The sequence below is a fragment of the Neomonachus schauinslandi genome, chromosome 10 (genome assembly GCF_002201575.2).
Source record: "Neomonachus schauinslandi chromosome 10, ASM220157v2, whole genome shotgun sequence".
NCBI lineage: Eukaryota > Metazoa > Chordata > Mammalia > Carnivora > Phocidae > Neomonachus > Neomonachus schauinslandi.
The window spans coordinates 21622277-21639258 of NC_058412.1; the positions used below are offsets into that span (position 1 = coordinate 21622277).

Below are 16982 nucleotides of genomic sequence, written 5' to 3' on the forward strand. Positions count from 1 at the left end.
TTATATCCTGTATTCTTACAATAAAGTAAGCTAGAGAAAGGAAAATGGCAAGAAAATCACAAGGAGGAGAAAATACATTTACAATACTGTATTGTAACAAAAAACTCCATATATAAGCAGACCCACACAGTTAAAACCTATGTTGTTCAAGGGTCAACTGTAATTTGAATCAGTCCCTTGTTCTTAATGGATATTTAGGTGGTTTCCAGTCTTTTGCAAGTATAAACAATGCTGCTATAAATAATCTTGTTACCTCAAACATCTGCAACTATATAAGTAGGTAGCATAAATTCCTAGAGGCAGAATTGCTGGACCAAAGTTTTGGTGCATTTGTAATTTTGATTGACAGGCAATCTTTCAACTGCTCTGTTCCCTGCCTCTAATCTCTACCAGTTACCTTTCTAAAATAAGGAGCTGACCCTGTGGATCCTCTGCTTAATTTTAATGATTGAGTAATATGCTCAATACATAAAAAATCCATGAGTTGATAATCCTTTTTTTAAAAAAAGAGAGAAAGCCGACTAATCCATAACTACTCATTGCCAACTACTATGCCACTGGAAGTAAGTAGTGATCAATTCCTGGAAACTAGCAAATAAAAGGAAAGAAACATTTATCCTTTCTTTCCAGTATGAACCCTAATTCAGAATAAACAGTGAAAAGGAATTCTTTTTAGAAGATTACGAGCTAGTAAATATGGAGAGAATCATAGAATTAGGGGGAAAAATCATTTTGCATCCCCTAATGAATTCAGGCAATAACCACCAGTGGTTATAAAACCACTAAATGAAAATTTGTTGAGAAACTTTAAAATTTTAAACTTTAAAACTGGACCCACTCATCACTGAACATGGGACAACCAGCTATTATTTGCCTCCTGATGTGAGGCGATATGAAACGCAGCACCACTTACTAAGTATTCTTGCCCAAAAAGTTGAATGGAAATAGAGGGGTTAGAGGAATGAGTTAAATGATACCATATCATGGAAGCCAACAGTCAAATCCAGAGTGGGGAACATTTTATGATAACTTGATTTCTGGAACAAGTCACTCCTGAGAAAAGAAGGGAGGTTGAGGAGACTGCTTCTGATAAATTGAAGACCTACTAACCAAATGTAATGTACAGATTTGCTTGGGTCCTGATTCAAACAAACCAACTGCAAAAAAGCCAGTTTTTGAGACAGTCAAGGAAATTTGATTATGGACTGGACAATACTAAGAATTTAATAGGTGTAACAATAACACGGTAAACGTCCATATTTTTTAGAGACACATACTGAGGTTTGTAGGAGTGAAATGATACAGTATCTGGGATTTCCTCTAAAGTAACTTCAGCAAGGTAAAAAAAAGAAAAAGAAAGCAAATGTGGCCAGTCTTAATAATTACTGTATCTGGGACGGGGATTCTTAGGATAGTTCACTCTACTTCTGTTTGAAATTTTTCAATAAAACACACACATACATGTACACACAAAACAGATGACTATCCCATTTTTTTAGGCTAACCACAATGGTTAAGACTCACAATCTGGCCCCAGCCCAACCTACCTTTGCTTCTTTATCACTCACTCTCCACCTAAGTCTCGGGTCTAGCCTCACCACACCACTTGACACTTTGGATTGGCCACTCTGTTTTCGCATTCAAGCTATTCCCACTGCAGATTCGCCTTCCCATTCTTCTCCAACTGGGAAACTCCCTATGCTCATAGGTCACATGCTCCCTGTGAAGTCTTCTCCGACCTTATTAGGTTTCCTGGCATCATCTGTGGTTGCCTCCTAGGAACTCTGTTCATACAACCAGTGGAACTTCTTTCATACTGCAGATACCGTCTACTTTCACCATGATGAGTGTTCCTCAATGGCAGATGGCATAAAAGTTAGGGGCACAGTCTCTCAATCCGGAATGCCTGAGAGATCACAAGCTGCTTTTGTTACTGTGTTACCCTGGACAAGTAACTCAGCCTCTCTGTGCCTTAGCTGTGTTGCCTTGGCAAGTAACTTAACCTCTGTGTCTCAGTTTTCTTATTCATAAAATTTCCTTTTATAGAGCTATCTTAACCTTCCTAAACAGATCAGAAAGGGATTATAGCAGTTTCGGACACATAATAAGTACTCAACACTAAAAATACCACTTACTAATATGAAATAATTTAACATATCAATGTATTAGATTAACAATCCTAAAACACTAAAGATATCTCTCTGATTTGTTCCTATATTCCTCCTCATATCTAACTCAGTGTCTGTAACCTAAATGATGGCGATACTAAAAGAGATACAAAGGCAGCAGAGTTGCTGAATGCAGGGACTATGTCATTTATTGACCCTGGGTTCCCCCACTCACTGGTCGCTACTCTTGACTCGTAGAACAACAGGTACAGAACTACAAGGAATCATCCCCAACTCCGTGATCACCAGATCCACCAGTTCCGGGGGGGTCACGTCATAGACTAGATTCAACAACCGTAGGGACAGGTGGTTCTGCCAGTTAGCCAGGGTCACCTGTTCTCCTCGCTCACACAGCAGATCATCAGGGTCACCTGCAATGGGAAACATACCCATTTATGTCCGTTGAGAAAACAAGTTGTAGTTCTACCCTCCCTCTCTCCCTCCCAAATCTCAGATCTTTGGAACCTTCTCTTCTGCCCTCCTGGGCTCCTTACCTAGCTCATTAGAGACAAAGGCGTCAGTCTGCACACGCTCACAGAACTTGTATGTTTCACAGCAGACCAGCACTGGCACATTATGCGCTCGTGCCACCAGGGCCAGCTGCGCTGTCCCTACCCGGGACATCACGGACCCGTTGGCCAGGAGTGCATGAGCTCCCAATAGCACCTTAGAAACCTATTTGTTTTGAACAGTGGAGAGGGGGAGAAAATGTGGCATGTGATTAATGCACCAAAAGGGTCCCCACTCCTGTTCAGGACAGCAATATTAAGACAATAACAGAACTTAATGATGGTTCTTCTTGGAAAACACCTGACCATTGACCCACTGCACCTCCCACAAGAAAATGAAACTCCAAAGTTACTTTTGTCCTGTTTCCTCTTGGTGGCTGCTAGTTTACTGTCCTTACAATAACAACACTGCTAGAACATGCTGCAGGTGTTTTTCCTATTAAATACAAACAAGGCTATAAAATTCTGGTATTTTTAAATAATCATAACCTTGGGAAAATAGAATTATGTCTATACCACTACACCCTTTTACATCCAACTCTGGAGTCCCTCTCCTCTGCCCTCACCTCTGGGAGCACATAGGAGGCTGCAGGAATCAGCAGGTAGGACGCAGGGACCCCAGCACGGACCAGAGAACGTAGTGTGTGCCTTCCCTCCAGCTGTGGCCGACTGTCCACCACTACCACCCGAAACCGCAGTTCCTTAGCCCAAGCCTCCTGAAGAATTCGTGATACCAGAGATGACCTGGAGTGAATGGAGACGAGGATTCAGTTATAGATGTCACTAACTGAGAGCCAGCCAGCTCATTACTAAAGAGCAAAAGGGTACTCCCTTCTTCAGATTGTTTCACCCCCTAATTTTCTCAGTCACAGGGTCTGGACCATACCATCCATATACCAGGATCACATCTTCATTATTGATCTTCTTACAAGCAAAGGAGGAAATTGCCTGAGCTGCAAGCACAATCTTCTCTTGCACATACCGATCAATGGCTGTTCGAAGTTCTGATTTGGCCTAAATGGATTAAAATGCTTAGGGAACAAAAAATGGACACATTTCTTCCTCTGATCTTCCTCTGATCATCATACCAGATGCCTGAGTATGCGTACGATGGGCTCAAAGGGGGCTTAATGGGGGCCCAAAGGTGGCACAAGTCAGACAGCCCAACCACTTCCTTAACCCTGGACCAGGGCAGAATGGCCTCATTGTCCCTTCTGGGAGTCCTGAATGTGTTTCTCAGCTGTACCCTCAGGTGCATGCCTTGCTCATTCCTCATATTCATCACCTCCTCTTCCCGCTTGGAGCTGCTCACAGCCGTGATCTCCTTGTTAAGGAACTTGATGGCGTTGTACATGCTTGCTGACAGGGGGCGGCACTGAGCCAGGAAGCTACAAAGACAATACCTCACGTTTGTGGGACTCTACAACTTATGTCTGTGCTTAAAAATGTTTTCTTTAAAAAGAAAACAGAGAACAGAAAAATGAAACAAGAGGTAAAAGAGCAAGAAAAAGGATACAAGAAGAGGACAAGGGGAGGTACGAGCGGACTTGCAGTGGTTGTCCTTACCTGAAGTAGGGCTTTAGTTTATTCACTAGATCCCTTGAGAGTTCTTCATTGGGAGGTGTTGTGTAATCCTGAATCACCTACAGGGTACACACAGTGATCAGCAAAACGTCCCTTAATAAAGGTCTCTGAAAGAAGGGGGTAGGGCAAGTTTCACTGAGCAAAGTGTTCTGAGGGTAGAGTCATTCCCTCTGTCTCCCAGAAATTACTTTGGGTGAGAGGAAGCTGGGGTAGTGTTGGGGAAGGTGGGATTCGGCCATAGAGGGAACAGGACGGGGCATACCTGCTGCAAGGCACGAAGCAGGGCAATACACCGGGCATTGGAGCCACTGACCAGGCCCTGGGAGTACTGCAGGCCGAGTCGCACCATGGCTGGGTGGATCACAGAGGATGGGATGCTGATGGGATGGTGGTGTCACACACTTTGCAAGGGAGCTTGAGCACCTATTGCCCACCTGCCCCTGATGAAAAGGAACTTCCTTCACTAGCACAGACACCCCCATTTCCTCTAGAGTTTTGCCTTATGGGCAGGCTTCTTCCCACAGACCCCATCTCAAATTTCCAGTCACTTTCAATACTGAGTCACCAAAACTCCTAGAATTTAAATTAAAAGTTATGACAGTTTTATAGAATCCTACCTCATATACTGAGTCAGAGAGTTTTGTTTGCTGTACTGGGGTAGGTGGGAGAAAAGACTGACTTTGGATCCATAATCGTTTCGCGTAGGAACCTTGACAAAACGGGAACAGGAGCAGTGGAAAGCAAGTAAACAGTGAGGTTACTTTGCCCCAAATTCCCATTATTCTCCAGGGTCTCACTTTGCCTCGATCACCTCACCCTCCCTCCCCCCGCCGACCCCCACCATCCCATCTCCCTTAGGCAATTTCTGGCCACACACTGAAACCACTTCCTACCTGTTGTTGCTCTGGTTTTTTAGCAAGCCTTCTCAGAAGTATGAGGTCATCAACCTGAGTGTGCTCAGGGAGACGCTTCACTCCTAAAAGATAATAACCATGTTTTTAGGACAGTGTAGGTAATAATGAGAAATCTGCTTTTAAAGCATAAGGGACATCAAGAAAAACTGAACAGAGAGGAGGAGAAAAACAGGGGAGAAAAGAATAGAAGAAATAAAGACAGGATGAGGTAGAGGGGAGAATTTTGAGTTCTTGGTCCCAAGGCAAAGAATGGGAAGGGAGAGCTGTTTTACCATGGGGAAGCCTGAGCTAACACAAGAATTAAAATCAAAACAGAGGTCTTGAAATGAAGGGAAAGTACCTGAGGGGATTTCTCCAGCTGTGCTGGGGCAGGCCCGAGGAGGTGGTCCTCCTTGTTCCCCTTTCCTTGCCTGTTTCAGGGCCCGCTCTGCCTCCTGCTTAGCTCGCCGTTCAGCACGAAGTTCAGCTTTACTTCGACCAGTTGGAACTTTCTCCCCAGCAATAGCCAGCTGACTGCCTGGTCCTGGCAGTTCTTTGGTTGGGCCTACAAAATATAGAAGCGGTGCCCAAACTCCAGGCAGGTAATATCTACCTATGCCCCAGCCAAAGCTTCTCTGCTTATCTAAACTTCCTCGCAGGACGCCTGGGTGGCTCAGTCCCTAAAGCGCCTGCCTTCAGCTCAGGTCATGATCCCAGGATCCTGGGATCAAGCCCCGCATCCGGCTCCTTGCTCAGCAGGAAACCTGCTGCTCTCTCTGCCTGCAGCTCTCCCTATTTGTGCGCTCTTGCTCGCTCTCTGACAAATAAATAAGTAAAATCTTAAATAAACTTTTTCTCTTTTCACTTGCTCAAACCAACTTGGTCCTGTCTCCTCCTCTTCTCTCCCACACATCCCTCTACCAGTTCCACACCTCAGCCTTTTAAAAAAGCCTCCGCACCTTGACACTGGGCTGCAGGTACAGCAGAGCCAGTTTCTGGTTCTGCTCCCTTTTCCTCCTTCCGTTTCTTCTTTTGCTGTTTCTTTTCCTTCCGAAGCTGCAGCTTCTCTTCTTGGGTCATCTCCCTCCCTCCTGCCTGAGACACAAACATAGAATACTGCTCTTCCCCAACAATTCCAAAGACGAAAAAACACGATTGGTGCCTTCCAAGATTCCTATAAGGTAAAGCCCCTAATCCTCTCTAACTCTAACCAGCTAGCTGTTACAAGCTTACATCCCATAGAGATCGAAGCTTCTCCTCCAGGATCAGAGTCACATACTGTTAAGGCTGAAAGAATTCTGTAAAATCTGGTTTTCCTGAGAAATAAAGTGAAACGGGGATGGAGGCTGGGGCGGAATGAAGCTGACACAGCCTCCTGCGTAGAGCTTGACAGGCGTTTTGGGAGGGCACCCTCACTTACCCCAGGCCGAGTAGAAAGCTCCGCCTTCATCCCAGACCCCGAGTCTGCATCAGAAAACAGGTCACAAAGTGAGCCAGAGAGGCTCCGGGAGGGTTTGGAGGGGCTCGTACCCGACGCGGCTGGCTGCTGGGTCGGCATGACCACAGCTCCGCCGTCAGGCGGGAGGCAAGCCAGGGACCCGCGTGGGGACGCAATGCGCGGCAGGATCAAAAGGAAGGCGGAGGAGGGAGCGGAGCGGGGCCCCCCACCCTTCTCGCCGGAGCCAGCCGGTACGCGCGGCGCGGGGCTGCGCCCCAGGCAGTGCACCCCAGAGTCCGGAGAGGCGCCGGAACGGAACGACAGGACCCAGAGGGACTCAGGGCTCTGCCGCAGCCGTCTGGCGCCCGGCGGCTCGCGTACCTGTGAGTGCGCCCCCGCCCTTCACTCACCCTCACGGACAGCCACAGCCACGGCAGCCATCACCCTCGGTCCTAGGCTCCGCCCGCCGCAGTCCCTGTGCCTACAGCGCCACCTGGGTCGACACCCCCGGCGCGCAGCCCTCCGCGGACTACAATGTCCGACGTGCACTGGGGCTCTGCCCCGGACTACGGGCACCGAGGAGGGCCCTCTCAGCTTTGAGCTCCCAGGCGTGGCAGTCGGCTCCTGCCCTTTAGACTACAGTTCCCAGCATGCCAGGGGGGCTGCGCCCAGAGCGGACGTCCCACCACTCTTTCCACCTCCGATCCCAGCCCCCCACCCCCAAAATGGCGAGTGAGGCAGCGGGGACGCGCTGAGCGGCGGAGGCGAGCGTGTAAAGCCGCTGCGGCCCTGTCAGTCCGGAGCCCAGCTGGGCCCTGCCGCAGGGAACATGCACTTTTCCATTCCTGAAACCGAGTCCCGCAGCGGGGACAGCGGCGGCTCCGCCTACGTGGTGAGGAGCGGCCGGAGCCGGGCCGGGCAGGGGCGGGGATAACGGGCCGGAGCCTTCTCGGAGCGGCCTCCGAGGCCTGGCCGCCACCCTTGGGGCCTGGTCCCAGGCCGCCGATTCCCGACGGCCTCGCTGGGAGCTTATATCCCGTCTCAGATTCGTCCAAAGGTCGCCCAAGCTCCCGCAGGTCCTTTGTTCGCCCGCGTCGTCTCCCTCTGGCTGGGCCGCGGCCGCTCTGGTGGGCGTCACTGGCCTCTTGGGGAGGGAGACTGCGGCATGAGCGCCCGAGTTGCCCCCGGCTGGTCCTTCTGCTTTAGGACCTGGCCCTGGGGAAAACAGACTAATAAACCCTCGGACGATCTCGGTGCGTTACTCAGGCGGAGCTTGTGCCAGACGACTTCTGGCCAGGGTTTTCAAGGGGGTCGCCCAGATCGCGACCCTATAATGCCTGCTTTTGTGTCTTCAGGCCTATAACATTCACGTGAATGGAGTCCTGCATTGCCGGGTGCGCTACAGCCAGCTTCTGGGCCTGCACGAGCAGGTGGGACCAGCACCCCTTGAGGCAGCTTTCCTACATCTTTCCTACACCTGGGCATCAGTGTCTCCATTTTTCCCCTCTTGGCTTCCTCGTAGATTGTGTAGTTTCCCTTTAATCACTGCTACTGGGGAGGATCTGGTACTTTGTCTTATTGATTGACATTTCTGGGGAACTCCCTAAGAAGCTTACTGCCTGTGGCTCTAACTGCTCATCTTTATACTCACATCCGCCTTTTTGCTTCCCTGTCCCCAGTCTTATTTCAGCCTTTGCCTGTGCATGGAAAAACCGACCTCCCCCCTCTGCTGCCAAAGCACATTTTTTTCTGTCATCTGAGCTGCAACTTGAAATTCTTTTCTCTTCTCAGACAAATCATTCACCTTTCAGTGGGCCTACCTATTCAGTTATCCTTATGTATCTCTGCTGCAATGTTTCTATGTTCTCCTGACCAGGTTGCAAGGTCTCTTCAACTCAGTACAGAGTCCTGGTTCTACTGATAACTAGCTGTTACCTAATTTCTTTGGGCCTTAGTTTCTAAGACTAAGAAAAATGTATTTGTTGATCTGCAAAGTCCCTTTAAGTCTTAACACATTTTTTGAATGTATTTAGCTGTACTTAACTGGGAACATAAATTTTCCTTATAAAGTTCTTTGCTTCTGGTGAGGGTTCAATGGACACAGTCTTGCTAAATAATCAAAGGATTCCCTAGGCCCTGGCCCTATACAAACCTTAGCCACACTGTGAAGGGGCTGACTTGTACATAGTAAGATAGGAAAGAACTTATATTTAGGACAGAGGAACAGCTCCACTGGGATGTTACCTCTGCCAAAGGAATGATTTCCTGGATAACCAGGGTAGATTGCAGGGCGGGGAGGGGGGGAGCTGAGGGAAGAGAAGGGGAACCCAAGAGAACTCCCATTGTGAGTGTGGATTGCCTCTTCTCATTTGCTATGTTTTATGTGAAGGGTTGTATCTCTTTCTCCACATAGCTTCGGAAGGAGTATGGGGCCAATGTTCTTCCTGCATTTCCCCCAAAGAAGCTTTTCTCTCTGACACCTGCTGAGGTAGAACAGAGGAGAGAGCAGTTAGAGAAGTACATGCAAGCTGGTGAGTGGTTGGAGGGAACTTTAGGCTGTGTTGAGAGCTACGGGAAGAGACTCAAAGCAGTTGGTTCTGTAGACTGGCCTGAATTAATTTCTACATCTGGGGAGCCTCTTGTTTGATCTGTTATTTAATTAGGAAAAAAAGTTGCAAGAGTTTGAGCTGCTCTAGGTATCAGCAAAGCAATTTGGTCAATATACTAATACAGTTTGGAAATACCAGTGTAACACTACATAGTCTTAAAGCAGTTTAGATTGGTGGGGAGAACTTAATTTGTATCTGATGTGCTTTAGATTAACATCATTGTTATTTCCCTAGTTCTGTAGACTGGACTCAACTAGATGGCAGCCATGGGTGGGGCAGGTGAAGAATATATGCAAACATTGAGTGAGGTGAGGCCAGCTGGGGGATATGACAGGCCATCATCAGCCCAGGAAGTGGGGTAGGGGGGGAACCTACCAAGAACAGAACTGGGGGAAGTCCAGAGGGAGTCCTAAGTTACTGGAATAGTGTTCTCTTGTCCCCACAGTTCGGCAAGACCCGCTGCTTGGGAGCAGTGAGACCTTCAATAGCTTCCTGCGTCGGGCACAACAGGTAAGGCTCTGGGTGGGAACGAGATTTAAGGGATGGACTTCCCTGTAGGGCCATGTCATTTTAAGGCAGTGGCTACGGAAGAGTCATCCTGGTACCTTTTTTTATGGGAGGGGGCTTCTGCTGTACCAGTGAAATCAAGGAAACCCAGCCTGTAATTAAGCAATTGCAAATAAAGACACCAGAAGGACCTAGAAATAGAGAGTTGGGGATGGGTCAGAGCTGGACGTTGGGCAGGTGTTAACAAGGCAGTGCCTCCATTCTCATGTATGTTCACACCAGGAGACACAGCAGGTCCCCACCGAGGAGGTTTCCTTGGAAGTGCTGCTCAGCAACGGGCAGAAAGTTCTGGTCAATGTGCTAACTTCAGATCAGACTGAAGATGTCCTAGAGGTGAGGCACTTGTACTTCACTGCCCCACCTCCCCCGCACCCCAGGGTCCCAGGTTTGGGGGTGATTGGAACCAGTCAGTATGATGAGCTGTACTTGTTTCCCTATTCCCAGGCTGTGGCTGCAAAGCTGGATCTTCCAGATGACTTGATTGGATACTTTAGTCTCTTTCTAGTTCGAGAAAAAGAGGATGGAACCTTTTCTTGTGAGTTTCTGTGGACGTGACTGCTTCCCTGTTCTTCTAGTAGTGAATTTGCCCCGCTAATTCTTCCCCAAATCTGCCATTTCCTCAGGGCTCCTCTCCTGACTTTTCCCCCCATTGAGTCTTATGACATTTCCTTTTTTTTTTTTTTTCTTTAACCCATAGTTGTACGGAAGTTGCAAGAGTTTGAGCTGCCTTATGTATCTGTTACCAGTCTTCGGAGTCAAGAGTATAAGATTGTGCTAAGGAAGAGGTCAGGGCTGGGCTTGGAGGAGGGGGAGGGTGCTGGATTGATTACTGGGCCATGTGCTGAGACAGAATAACCTTGACAAGGGGGTAGCGCTGGGTGTTTCTACCAGGCCTCCCAAGCTTCCTCCCACTATACCACCGTATTTGCCCGATAGTTCCAGATTGCTGTTTTCTATTCCACCTCTCTTGCCTTACCCCAGCTTAGCCCCATTACCCCTTTCCACCCCTTGGCCTCACAGTTATTGGGACTCTGCCTATGATGACGATGTCATGGAGAACCGGGTTGGCCTGAACCTGCTTTATGCTCAGGTGAGCTTGGAGCTGCCTCAGAACCCTTCCCCTGAAGTAGATACTGGTGTCCCACTCTGCCAAGGAAACTCTTCATGTCTTTACACCCAGTTCACGGGAAAGTTCCTAGAATACTAGCAGGGCACCTGGCACTGTCCCTACTTTGTAAGCTGATTTAGTCAAGGATTCATTGCAAAGAGGTTGCTCAAGCGTGGGGCTAAGGGTCAGGCTGGACAGAGGTAACTGGACACTTTCCTTGGACCTCTGATTGGAAGCACCAAACTCCCCACCCCTTGTCTCTACCTTAGACAGTATCAGACATTGAGCGTGGGTGGATTCTGGTCACCAAGGAGCAGCACCGGCAGCTCAAATCTCTGCAAGAGAAGGTCTCCAAGAAGGAGGTGAGCCTGCTTTCCTGTCTCCTTCCAAGGGTTGTTTTCTGACTCACCCCACTTCCTCTCCTGACCCACCCCACGTGGTGACTGGGTTTCAGTTCCTGCGGCTGGCACAGACACTGCGGCACTATGGCTACTTGCGCTTTGATGCCTGTGTGGCTGACTTCCCAGAGAAGGACTGTCCCGTGGTGGTGAGCGCAGGCAACAGTGAGCTCAGCCTCCAGCTCCGCCTGCCCGGCCAGCAGCTCCGCGAAGGCTCCTTCCGGGTCACCCGCATGCGGTGCTGGCGGGTCACCTCCTCTGTGAGTTGGGGTAGGCCTTTGGGATGGTGGCCTGGCAAGCCTTGAGCTTCAGGAATGGGCTGCAGTAGATCAAGGAGGGAGGCAGATTGGCCGGAACAATCTCAGCCTGACTCTCCTTTCTCTACCAGGTGCCACTGCCCAGTGGAGGCACAAGCAGCCCAGGCCGGGGCCGGGGTGAGGTGCGCCTGGAACTGGCTTTTGAATACCTCATGAGCAAGGACCGGCTACAGTGGGTCACCATCACCAGCCCCCAGGTGTGAGCCCACCCTCAGGCCTCCTCTGGAGCCCATTGCACCGTCTCTTAGATACCCAAGTCTAGGGCTTCCAGGACTCCATGTGAGTGGGAGCCCTTGTCTTAGGGGTGTTGGGCTCAGGATGACCACTCTAGTCAGGCTGAGCTCTCTTCTTGCCCTCAGGCTATCATGATGAGTATCTGCTTGCAGTCCATGGTAGATGAACTGATGGTGAAGAAATCTGGTGGCAGCATCAGGAAGGTAAGCAACAGGTGTGGACCAAGCAGCTGAGTGGTTGTGCTCTCCCTGCCTCTTGTCCTAAGTGTGAAGCTTCTCCCAAGAGAGAGGAGAAGTGGTGGGGATTCCAAAGGGATCCTGCTCTTATCAGCACTTCACGTCTCCATCCCAAGATGCTGCGCCGGCGAGTGGGGGGCACCCTGAGACGCTCAGACAGCCAGCAAGCAGTGAAGTCCCCACCCCTGCTTGTAGGTATCACTTTCTGATCAGTACCCCAGCTGCCAGCCTTGCCTTTAACTCCCCCAGTGAGGTCTCTGACACCTCTGCCTCCTCTTCCCCAGGAGTCACCCGATGCCAGCCGAGAGTCCACGGTCAAACTCTCAGTGAGTTTCCCATGAGGGTTGGTGAGGTTGGCGTGGGTAGGGGGATCTCAGGGAGGCCCAAGCCCTCTGACCCCAACCCTGCCTTTGTTACAGAGCAAGCTGAGTGCCGTGAGCTTGCGGGGGATTGGCAGTCCCAGCACAGATGCCAGTGCCAGTGACGTCCACGGCAATTTTGCCTTCGAGGGCATTGGAGATGAGGATCTGTGATCTCCAGTGCTCAGATGTCTGCCCTCTACCCCAGAGGAATGTTCAGAAACTTGCCCTGTGCCTCTATCCCCCAAGCCAGGGGGGTTTTTTTCCTTCCTTCCTTCCTTCCTTCCCCTTTCTTCTCTTGGCCAGGGGCTTCCTAACCCACCTTCCCTTCCACCCCCTGGGCTGGCTGCACAAAGGATTGTTCTCTCTTTTCAGAGCTGGCCCTCAATGCCAAATTAGCATTTAGTATTTTGCACAAAGTCCAAGGGACCATGGCTACCTGCCTTGGGGAGGAAACACAGCTTCCCCTGCGGCTGCTTCTGGCTTCTCGGGGCCATGGGCCAAGGGGATGGGCAGAGGTCTGTGTATGGTCTGGCCCAGCTCCCCGTCATTAAACTCAGCCTGATTGCTGCCTACCTCTGTTTCCCTTCACTGCCCCGGCTCCCCCCCATCACAGCACAGACTGCTGTGCTAAGGGTGAGGTGGAGCTGTGCTTGCCACTGCCAACTCAGCATAGACATGGCTTTGTTAGTGTTTCCTTTATTATAAAGCACTGAAATAAGTTAAATAAACAGGTGGGAGGCTGGGCAATCCCCCAGCCAGTTCCTCTACTGCCCCTGGGAGCAGTGGAGGTGAATGCAGGGCCCTTCTCACTGAGCTCATGAAGTGCCTCAGTCAAGGAAGGCCCCCTGGTCCATATGGGCCCCTCGCCCATGGGGTTTGGGCTGGTCCATATAGTGCCTAGGTTAGTCTGTGGAGCCCCTGGCCAGCGGGGGAGGAAGTAGAAGGTGGCTTCCGGTCCATCTGTATAAAAGGTACAGGAGAGGCAGGGCTAATCCACAGGGCCCTGAGGGAGAAGGACCTGGTTCAGGGCGAGTCCGTGTGGAGAGCCCGGCTACCAGCAGCACTCAAAGCTGTCGGGCCCCGAGAGCTCAACACAGAGGAGGGGCTGTGAGGTGGGGCCCAGCCCTCGGAGGCCGAGAGGCCAGGCCCTCCTGCCCCACCATGGCCGTGCACCTTCTGGTGGCGTTTGTAGTTGTCCCAGTGGCCCGTGGTGTAGGCGCAGGTGGCACAGCGGAAGGGCTTCTCGCCTGTGTGCCGCAGCATGTGGCGTTTGAGGTTCATGCTCTGATTGCAGCTGTAGTTGCAAAGGCTACACCGAAAAGGTTTGTCCCCAGAGTGGATGCGACCATGACGCTTGAGGTTGGCCAGGTTGCCACAGGCATAGGGGCAGAGGGGGCACTTGTAGGGCTTCTCTCCTGTGTGGACGCGCTGGTGCCGTTTCAGGTTATCCAGATGAGCAGAGGCATAGGGACAGCGGGCGCAGCGAAAGGGCTTCTCGCCACTGTGCGTCTTCATGTGCCGGGCCAGGTGGTTGGGATAGTGAGTGGCAAAGGGGCAGAGGCTACAGGCAAAGCCTTTGTCACTGGGGCCCTGGGGCCCCCCACTGGCACCCCCTCCAGCCTCTCCTCGCATGCAGCGCCCACACATGGCGGCTCCCAGCCGGCTACCCTCCCCCTCCTCCAGCTCCTGTCCACAGTTGCGGCAGGTCCAAGGGAACAGCAGCTCTGGCAGTGGTTCTGATCCAGTCCCACAGAGGCCCTCCCCGTCACCCCGCAGCTGCCCACAGTCCGGCAGGAAACTGGCACCACCTGGTGGCACATGGAGGCTCAAGTCTGGAAGCAGCAGAGCATCTGTGGGGACAGTGAGACCTGAGCTATGAATCCAAGTATCCCTAGGGCCACCCACCCACGGCCCAGGTTCTTTTGGGTTCTAGCTTTTTACCTTCTGGTCGCCGGGGCACTGCCCCCTCCTGCTCTGTGGGACTGGGAGGCCGGGTGGGACGTGGAGCGCAGCAGCGGAAGCCACAGGTCGGGCAGGGAGGAGTGGGGGGCCCCGCGTGGGTGCGCTGATGCCGCCTCAGGTTGCCCAGGCTGCTGCAGGCAAAGGGGCAGTGGGGACAGCGGTAGGGCTTCTCGCCAGTGTGGGTGCGGGTATGTCGCGTCAGGTTGACGAGCTGGGCTGAGGCGTAGGGGCAGCGGCCACAGCGGAACGGCTTCTCCCCGCTGTGTGTCTGCATGTGCCGCTTCAGGTGGCTCGAGTAGTGGGACACGAAGGCGCAGAGGCGGCATGAGTATAGTAGCCGTGGGGGCAGCGGGGGCCCCCCACCCGGCCCTCCTGCCCCACAACACGGCCCCTCACCTGTCGGCCCCCCACACAGCTGGCAGGCTGGGCCTGGCCTCTCACCCCTGGCCTCCCCTGGACCCCTGGCTGGTTCCTCAACTTCACTCTCGGCACTTAGTGGCCGGCCGCCCCCAGACTCGTCATCACTCAGCCCGTAGGGAAGCCCAGGCCTGGCCCCCAGAGAGTCTCCTGGTAAGACAGACATGAGAAGAGACATCAACATGGGGTAGGACCAGGCTCCAAACTCGCTTAGTGGTATCTCCCCTCCCCTTGCTTGGCTCCACCCTTCACTTCAGTGATCCTAAAAATTCAGTATGAATTATCTGCTTCTGAGTCTGTACTAACCTAGTGATGACAGCTGTACCTAATTCCACTGCATGGAAAAAGATCAAAGGCTCACAGTGGACCACAGGCTTAAATGAACCAATAATGTAATTAGCTGATTCTTGGGATAAGAAAGTTAAGTAAAAATACACAAAGCAGAGGCCTGAGACCTTATTCTAAGCTCTATGTTAGTAAGGTCCTTTTTAGTACAGAGCTGATTAGAAAATAAAAACTATGTCAAGAGTGAGGCAAAATCTGGAGTGAAGTGGATACAAAGTAATGTGCCTAAAAGACGTATTTTCTTTTACAAGGATTCCCTCAATGATTTTCAAAAACATCCTTCGTATAGATGGCATAAGTTGGTAGGTGGTGCAGCAAATTAGGATGGGGTGATGTTTTGATTGACAGGGAAAAGGAATGTGCAAGGATACTTGGGGGGAGGGACCAAAACCTCAATAGGAAAGGGTTTATGCTGCAGGTGAAAGGGTAGTTAGGTTAGGCATAACTTAATTTGAATTAGAAATTGTTTCCCTGAACCTCTTAAACTTCACATAAGGAATGTGCTAGGCAGGAGAACAAGGTTATTAAAAGGGCATTAACTTTTAACCAGTTGCTCCATGTGATTCATCCACTGTCCTGTTCATACCACCTTCGAACCAGGCCCCAGAACTTCACCTCAACAAAGTGATGGAGCTCATTGGACCATTAGGCAAGTGAAAAAACCTAGCTCAAATCTAAATAAAATCATCCCTAGGTTGTGGCACTGTTTCGTGTTTTGCTCACTGGCACTAAACCCTAACCCGCCTCCTGAAGGGCTGAGGTTCCAGTGGCCACTAATCCTTGATCAAGTCCCTCAAACCCACCTTCAGAGTCTCTCTCGAAGCCCATGAGCTGGTCGCTGTTGCCGTCACCTTCCTCCTCTTCCTCTTCCTCTTCCTCCTCAAACTCCAGATCCTGGCCTAGTAGCAAATCACTCTCCAATACCAGGGCCCCGGGTCCTTCGTCGAGGGAGTCTTCGGTATCCACTGAAGAGGGGAGGGGGCTTGTAGATTCTCCCTCAGGAACCGTGCCCATCATCCGCACCCCGGGAGCTAGCCCTCGCAGCCCGTACTTCCCGAACTCGCAGACCCTCTCGGGTTCCCTTAGTACCTCGGTAGGAAGCTAGGAGACCAGATCGCCCACCCCATCCCTCAGGAGTCCCCCTCCACCCCGACCTGAACCCACTCCACTGACCCCACCCCCGCTCCCCCCCCCCCCCCCGCCCCCTGCCCCCTGACCTTTGACCCCCTCGCATTTCACGGGCTGCGGGTGGCTCTGCTTCCTTCGGGGCATCGTGACCGGCTCCAGCCCGACGCGCCTCCGGCCTGCGGCCGCCCGGCCCCGCCCCTCCTAATCCGGCCTGCCCGCCCGCCCTTCCTCTCAGGGCCCGCGGGCCGCCTCCATGCAGCGGCGCGGGCCCCGGGCAGCCCCCGGCCCTGGCCCCGGCGCCCAGCTCAGGCCGCTCCCGCCGCCGCCGCCGCCGCGTCCATTCATGGAGCCCCCTACCCCCCCCTACGGAGACCAGCTGGTACCTCCGTCCTCGCTTCCGCTTCCGCTGCCGCAGAGCCACACGGGACGCGTAGTCTGGGGAAAGCAAAAGCGGCGAAAACGTCCAGAGCGTGACCAGGAAGTGATTGTGACGAAAGGAAGCGGGCGAGCCAATCAGAGATTAGACAGAAACCAGGCGGGTGAGGAGGGCAGGAGAAGGCCTGGCCCTGCTTTCAGTCTTAGGAGCCGCCCAGCTGGTCCTTACCCCTACCTAGAGGAACTAGGAAACTATTCCTGATCCCGGAGGGGGAGGGGGGAGGATGAGCCGCGACGCTGGGCCACGTTGCCCAGCAGCTCGGGGAACTGCA

General features: G+C 51.9%; 3 protein-coding genes across 11 annotated transcripts; 1 reads left to right on the top strand and 2 right to left on the bottom strand.

The window, feature by feature from the left end:
• Positions 1-2291: 2291 nt before the first annotated feature.
• Positions 2292-7044, bottom strand: EIF2B4 (eukaryotic translation initiation factor 2B subunit delta). 6 transcript variants are annotated; one of them, XM_044918984.1, is made up of 14 exons: positions 7003-7044; positions 6575-6618; positions 6114-6249; positions 6030-6032; positions 5516-5719; positions 5155-5237; positions 4879-4970; positions 4524-4638; positions 4244-4320; positions 3963-4065; positions 3564-3691; positions 3244-3421; positions 2663-2843; positions 2310-2539 (listed from the first exon to the last, which is right to left on the bottom strand). In XM_044918984.1, exons 1-14 carry the CDS (start codon positions 7031-7033, stop codon positions 2340-2342), a joined length of 1575 nt encoding a protein of 524 aa, XP_044774919.1. In that variant the 5' UTR covers positions 7034-7044; the 3' UTR covers positions 2310-2339. The 6 variants fall into 6 exon arrangements, with proteins under 6 accessions (XP_044774917.1, XP_044774919.1, XP_021553461.1 ...); XM_044918982.1 differs by lacking the exon at positions 7003-7044 and having other exon boundaries at positions 2292-2539; positions 6575-6712; XM_021697786.2 differs by lacking the exon at positions 6030-6032.
• A 245-nt stretch (positions 7045-7289) lies between these two features.
• On the top strand, positions 7290-12989 carry SNX17 (sorting nexin 17). 4 transcript variants are annotated; one of them, XM_021697306.1, is made up of 15 exons: positions 7290-7484; positions 7948-8022; positions 9006-9123; positions 9647-9711; positions 9991-10101; positions 10213-10303; positions 10466-10553; positions 10789-10858; positions 11146-11238; positions 11331-11534; positions 11663-11788; positions 11951-12028; positions 12178-12252; positions 12346-12387; positions 12481-12989. In XM_021697306.1, exons 1-15 carry the CDS (start codon positions 7422-7424, stop codon positions 12592-12594), a joined length of 1413 nt encoding a protein of 470 aa, XP_021552981.1. In that variant the 5' UTR covers positions 7290-7421; the 3' UTR covers positions 12595-12989. The 4 variants fall into 4 exon arrangements, with proteins under 4 accessions (XP_021552981.1, XP_044775055.1, XP_044775054.1 ...); XM_044919120.1 differs by having other exon boundaries at positions 7948-7986; XM_044919119.1 differs by having other exon boundaries at positions 12346-12391; positions 12481-12634.
• Positions 12990-13103: 114 nt separating this feature from the next.
• On the bottom strand, positions 13104-16449 carry ZNF513 (zinc finger protein 513). The gene is made up of 4 exons (XM_021697457.1): positions 16365-16449; positions 15951-16112; positions 14365-14952; positions 13104-14273 (listed from the first exon to the last, which is right to left on the bottom strand). Exons 1-4 carry the CDS (start codon positions 16417-16419, stop codon positions 13447-13449), a joined length of 1632 nt encoding a protein of 543 aa, XP_021553132.1. The 5' UTR covers positions 16420-16449; the 3' UTR covers positions 13104-13446.
• Positions 16450-16982: the final 533 nt, after the last annotated feature.

Excerpts from the sequence above, each read along its gene's own strand:
- SNX17 (XM_021697306.1), top strand. The coding sequence starts at position 7,422 with ATGCACTTTTCCATTCCTGAAACCGAGTCCCGCAGCGGGGACAGCGGC. Across the intron at positions 11,535-11,662 it reads GCTGGCGGGTCACCTCCTCT|GTGCCACTGCCCAGTGGAGG; the intron begins GTGAGTTGGGGT and ends TTTCTCTACCAG. Across the intron at positions 12,029-12,177 it reads CTGGTGGCAGCATCAGGAAG|ATGCTGCGCCGGCGAGTGGG; the intron begins GTAAGCAACAGG and ends CTCCATCCCAAG.
- EIF2B4 (XM_044918982.1), bottom strand. The coding sequence starts at position 6,712 with ATGCCGACCCAGCAGCCAGCCGCGTCGGGTACGAGCCCCTCCAAACCC. Across the intron at positions 4,971-5,154 it reads AAAAACCAGAGCAACAACAG|GTTCCTACGCGAAACGATTA; the intron begins GTAGGAAGTGGT and ends CGTTTTGTCAAG. Across the intron at positions 4,639-4,878 it reads TCTCTGACTCAGTATATGAG|CATCCCATCCTCTGTGATCC; the intron begins GTAGGATTCTAT and ends CCATCCCATCAG.
- ZNF513 (XM_021697457.1), bottom strand. The coding sequence starts at position 16,419 with ATGCCCCGAAGGAAGCAGAGCCACCCGCAGCCCGTGAAATGCGAGGGG. Across the intron at positions 16,113-16,364 it reads GAAATGCGAGGGGGTCAAAG|TGGATACCGAAGACTCCCTC; the intron begins GTCAGGGGGCAG and ends TCCCCTCTTCAG. Across the intron at positions 14,274-14,364 it reads AGTGCCCCGGCGACCAGAAG|ATGCTCTGCTGCTTCCAGAC; the intron begins GTAAAAAGCTAG and ends CTGTCCCCACAG.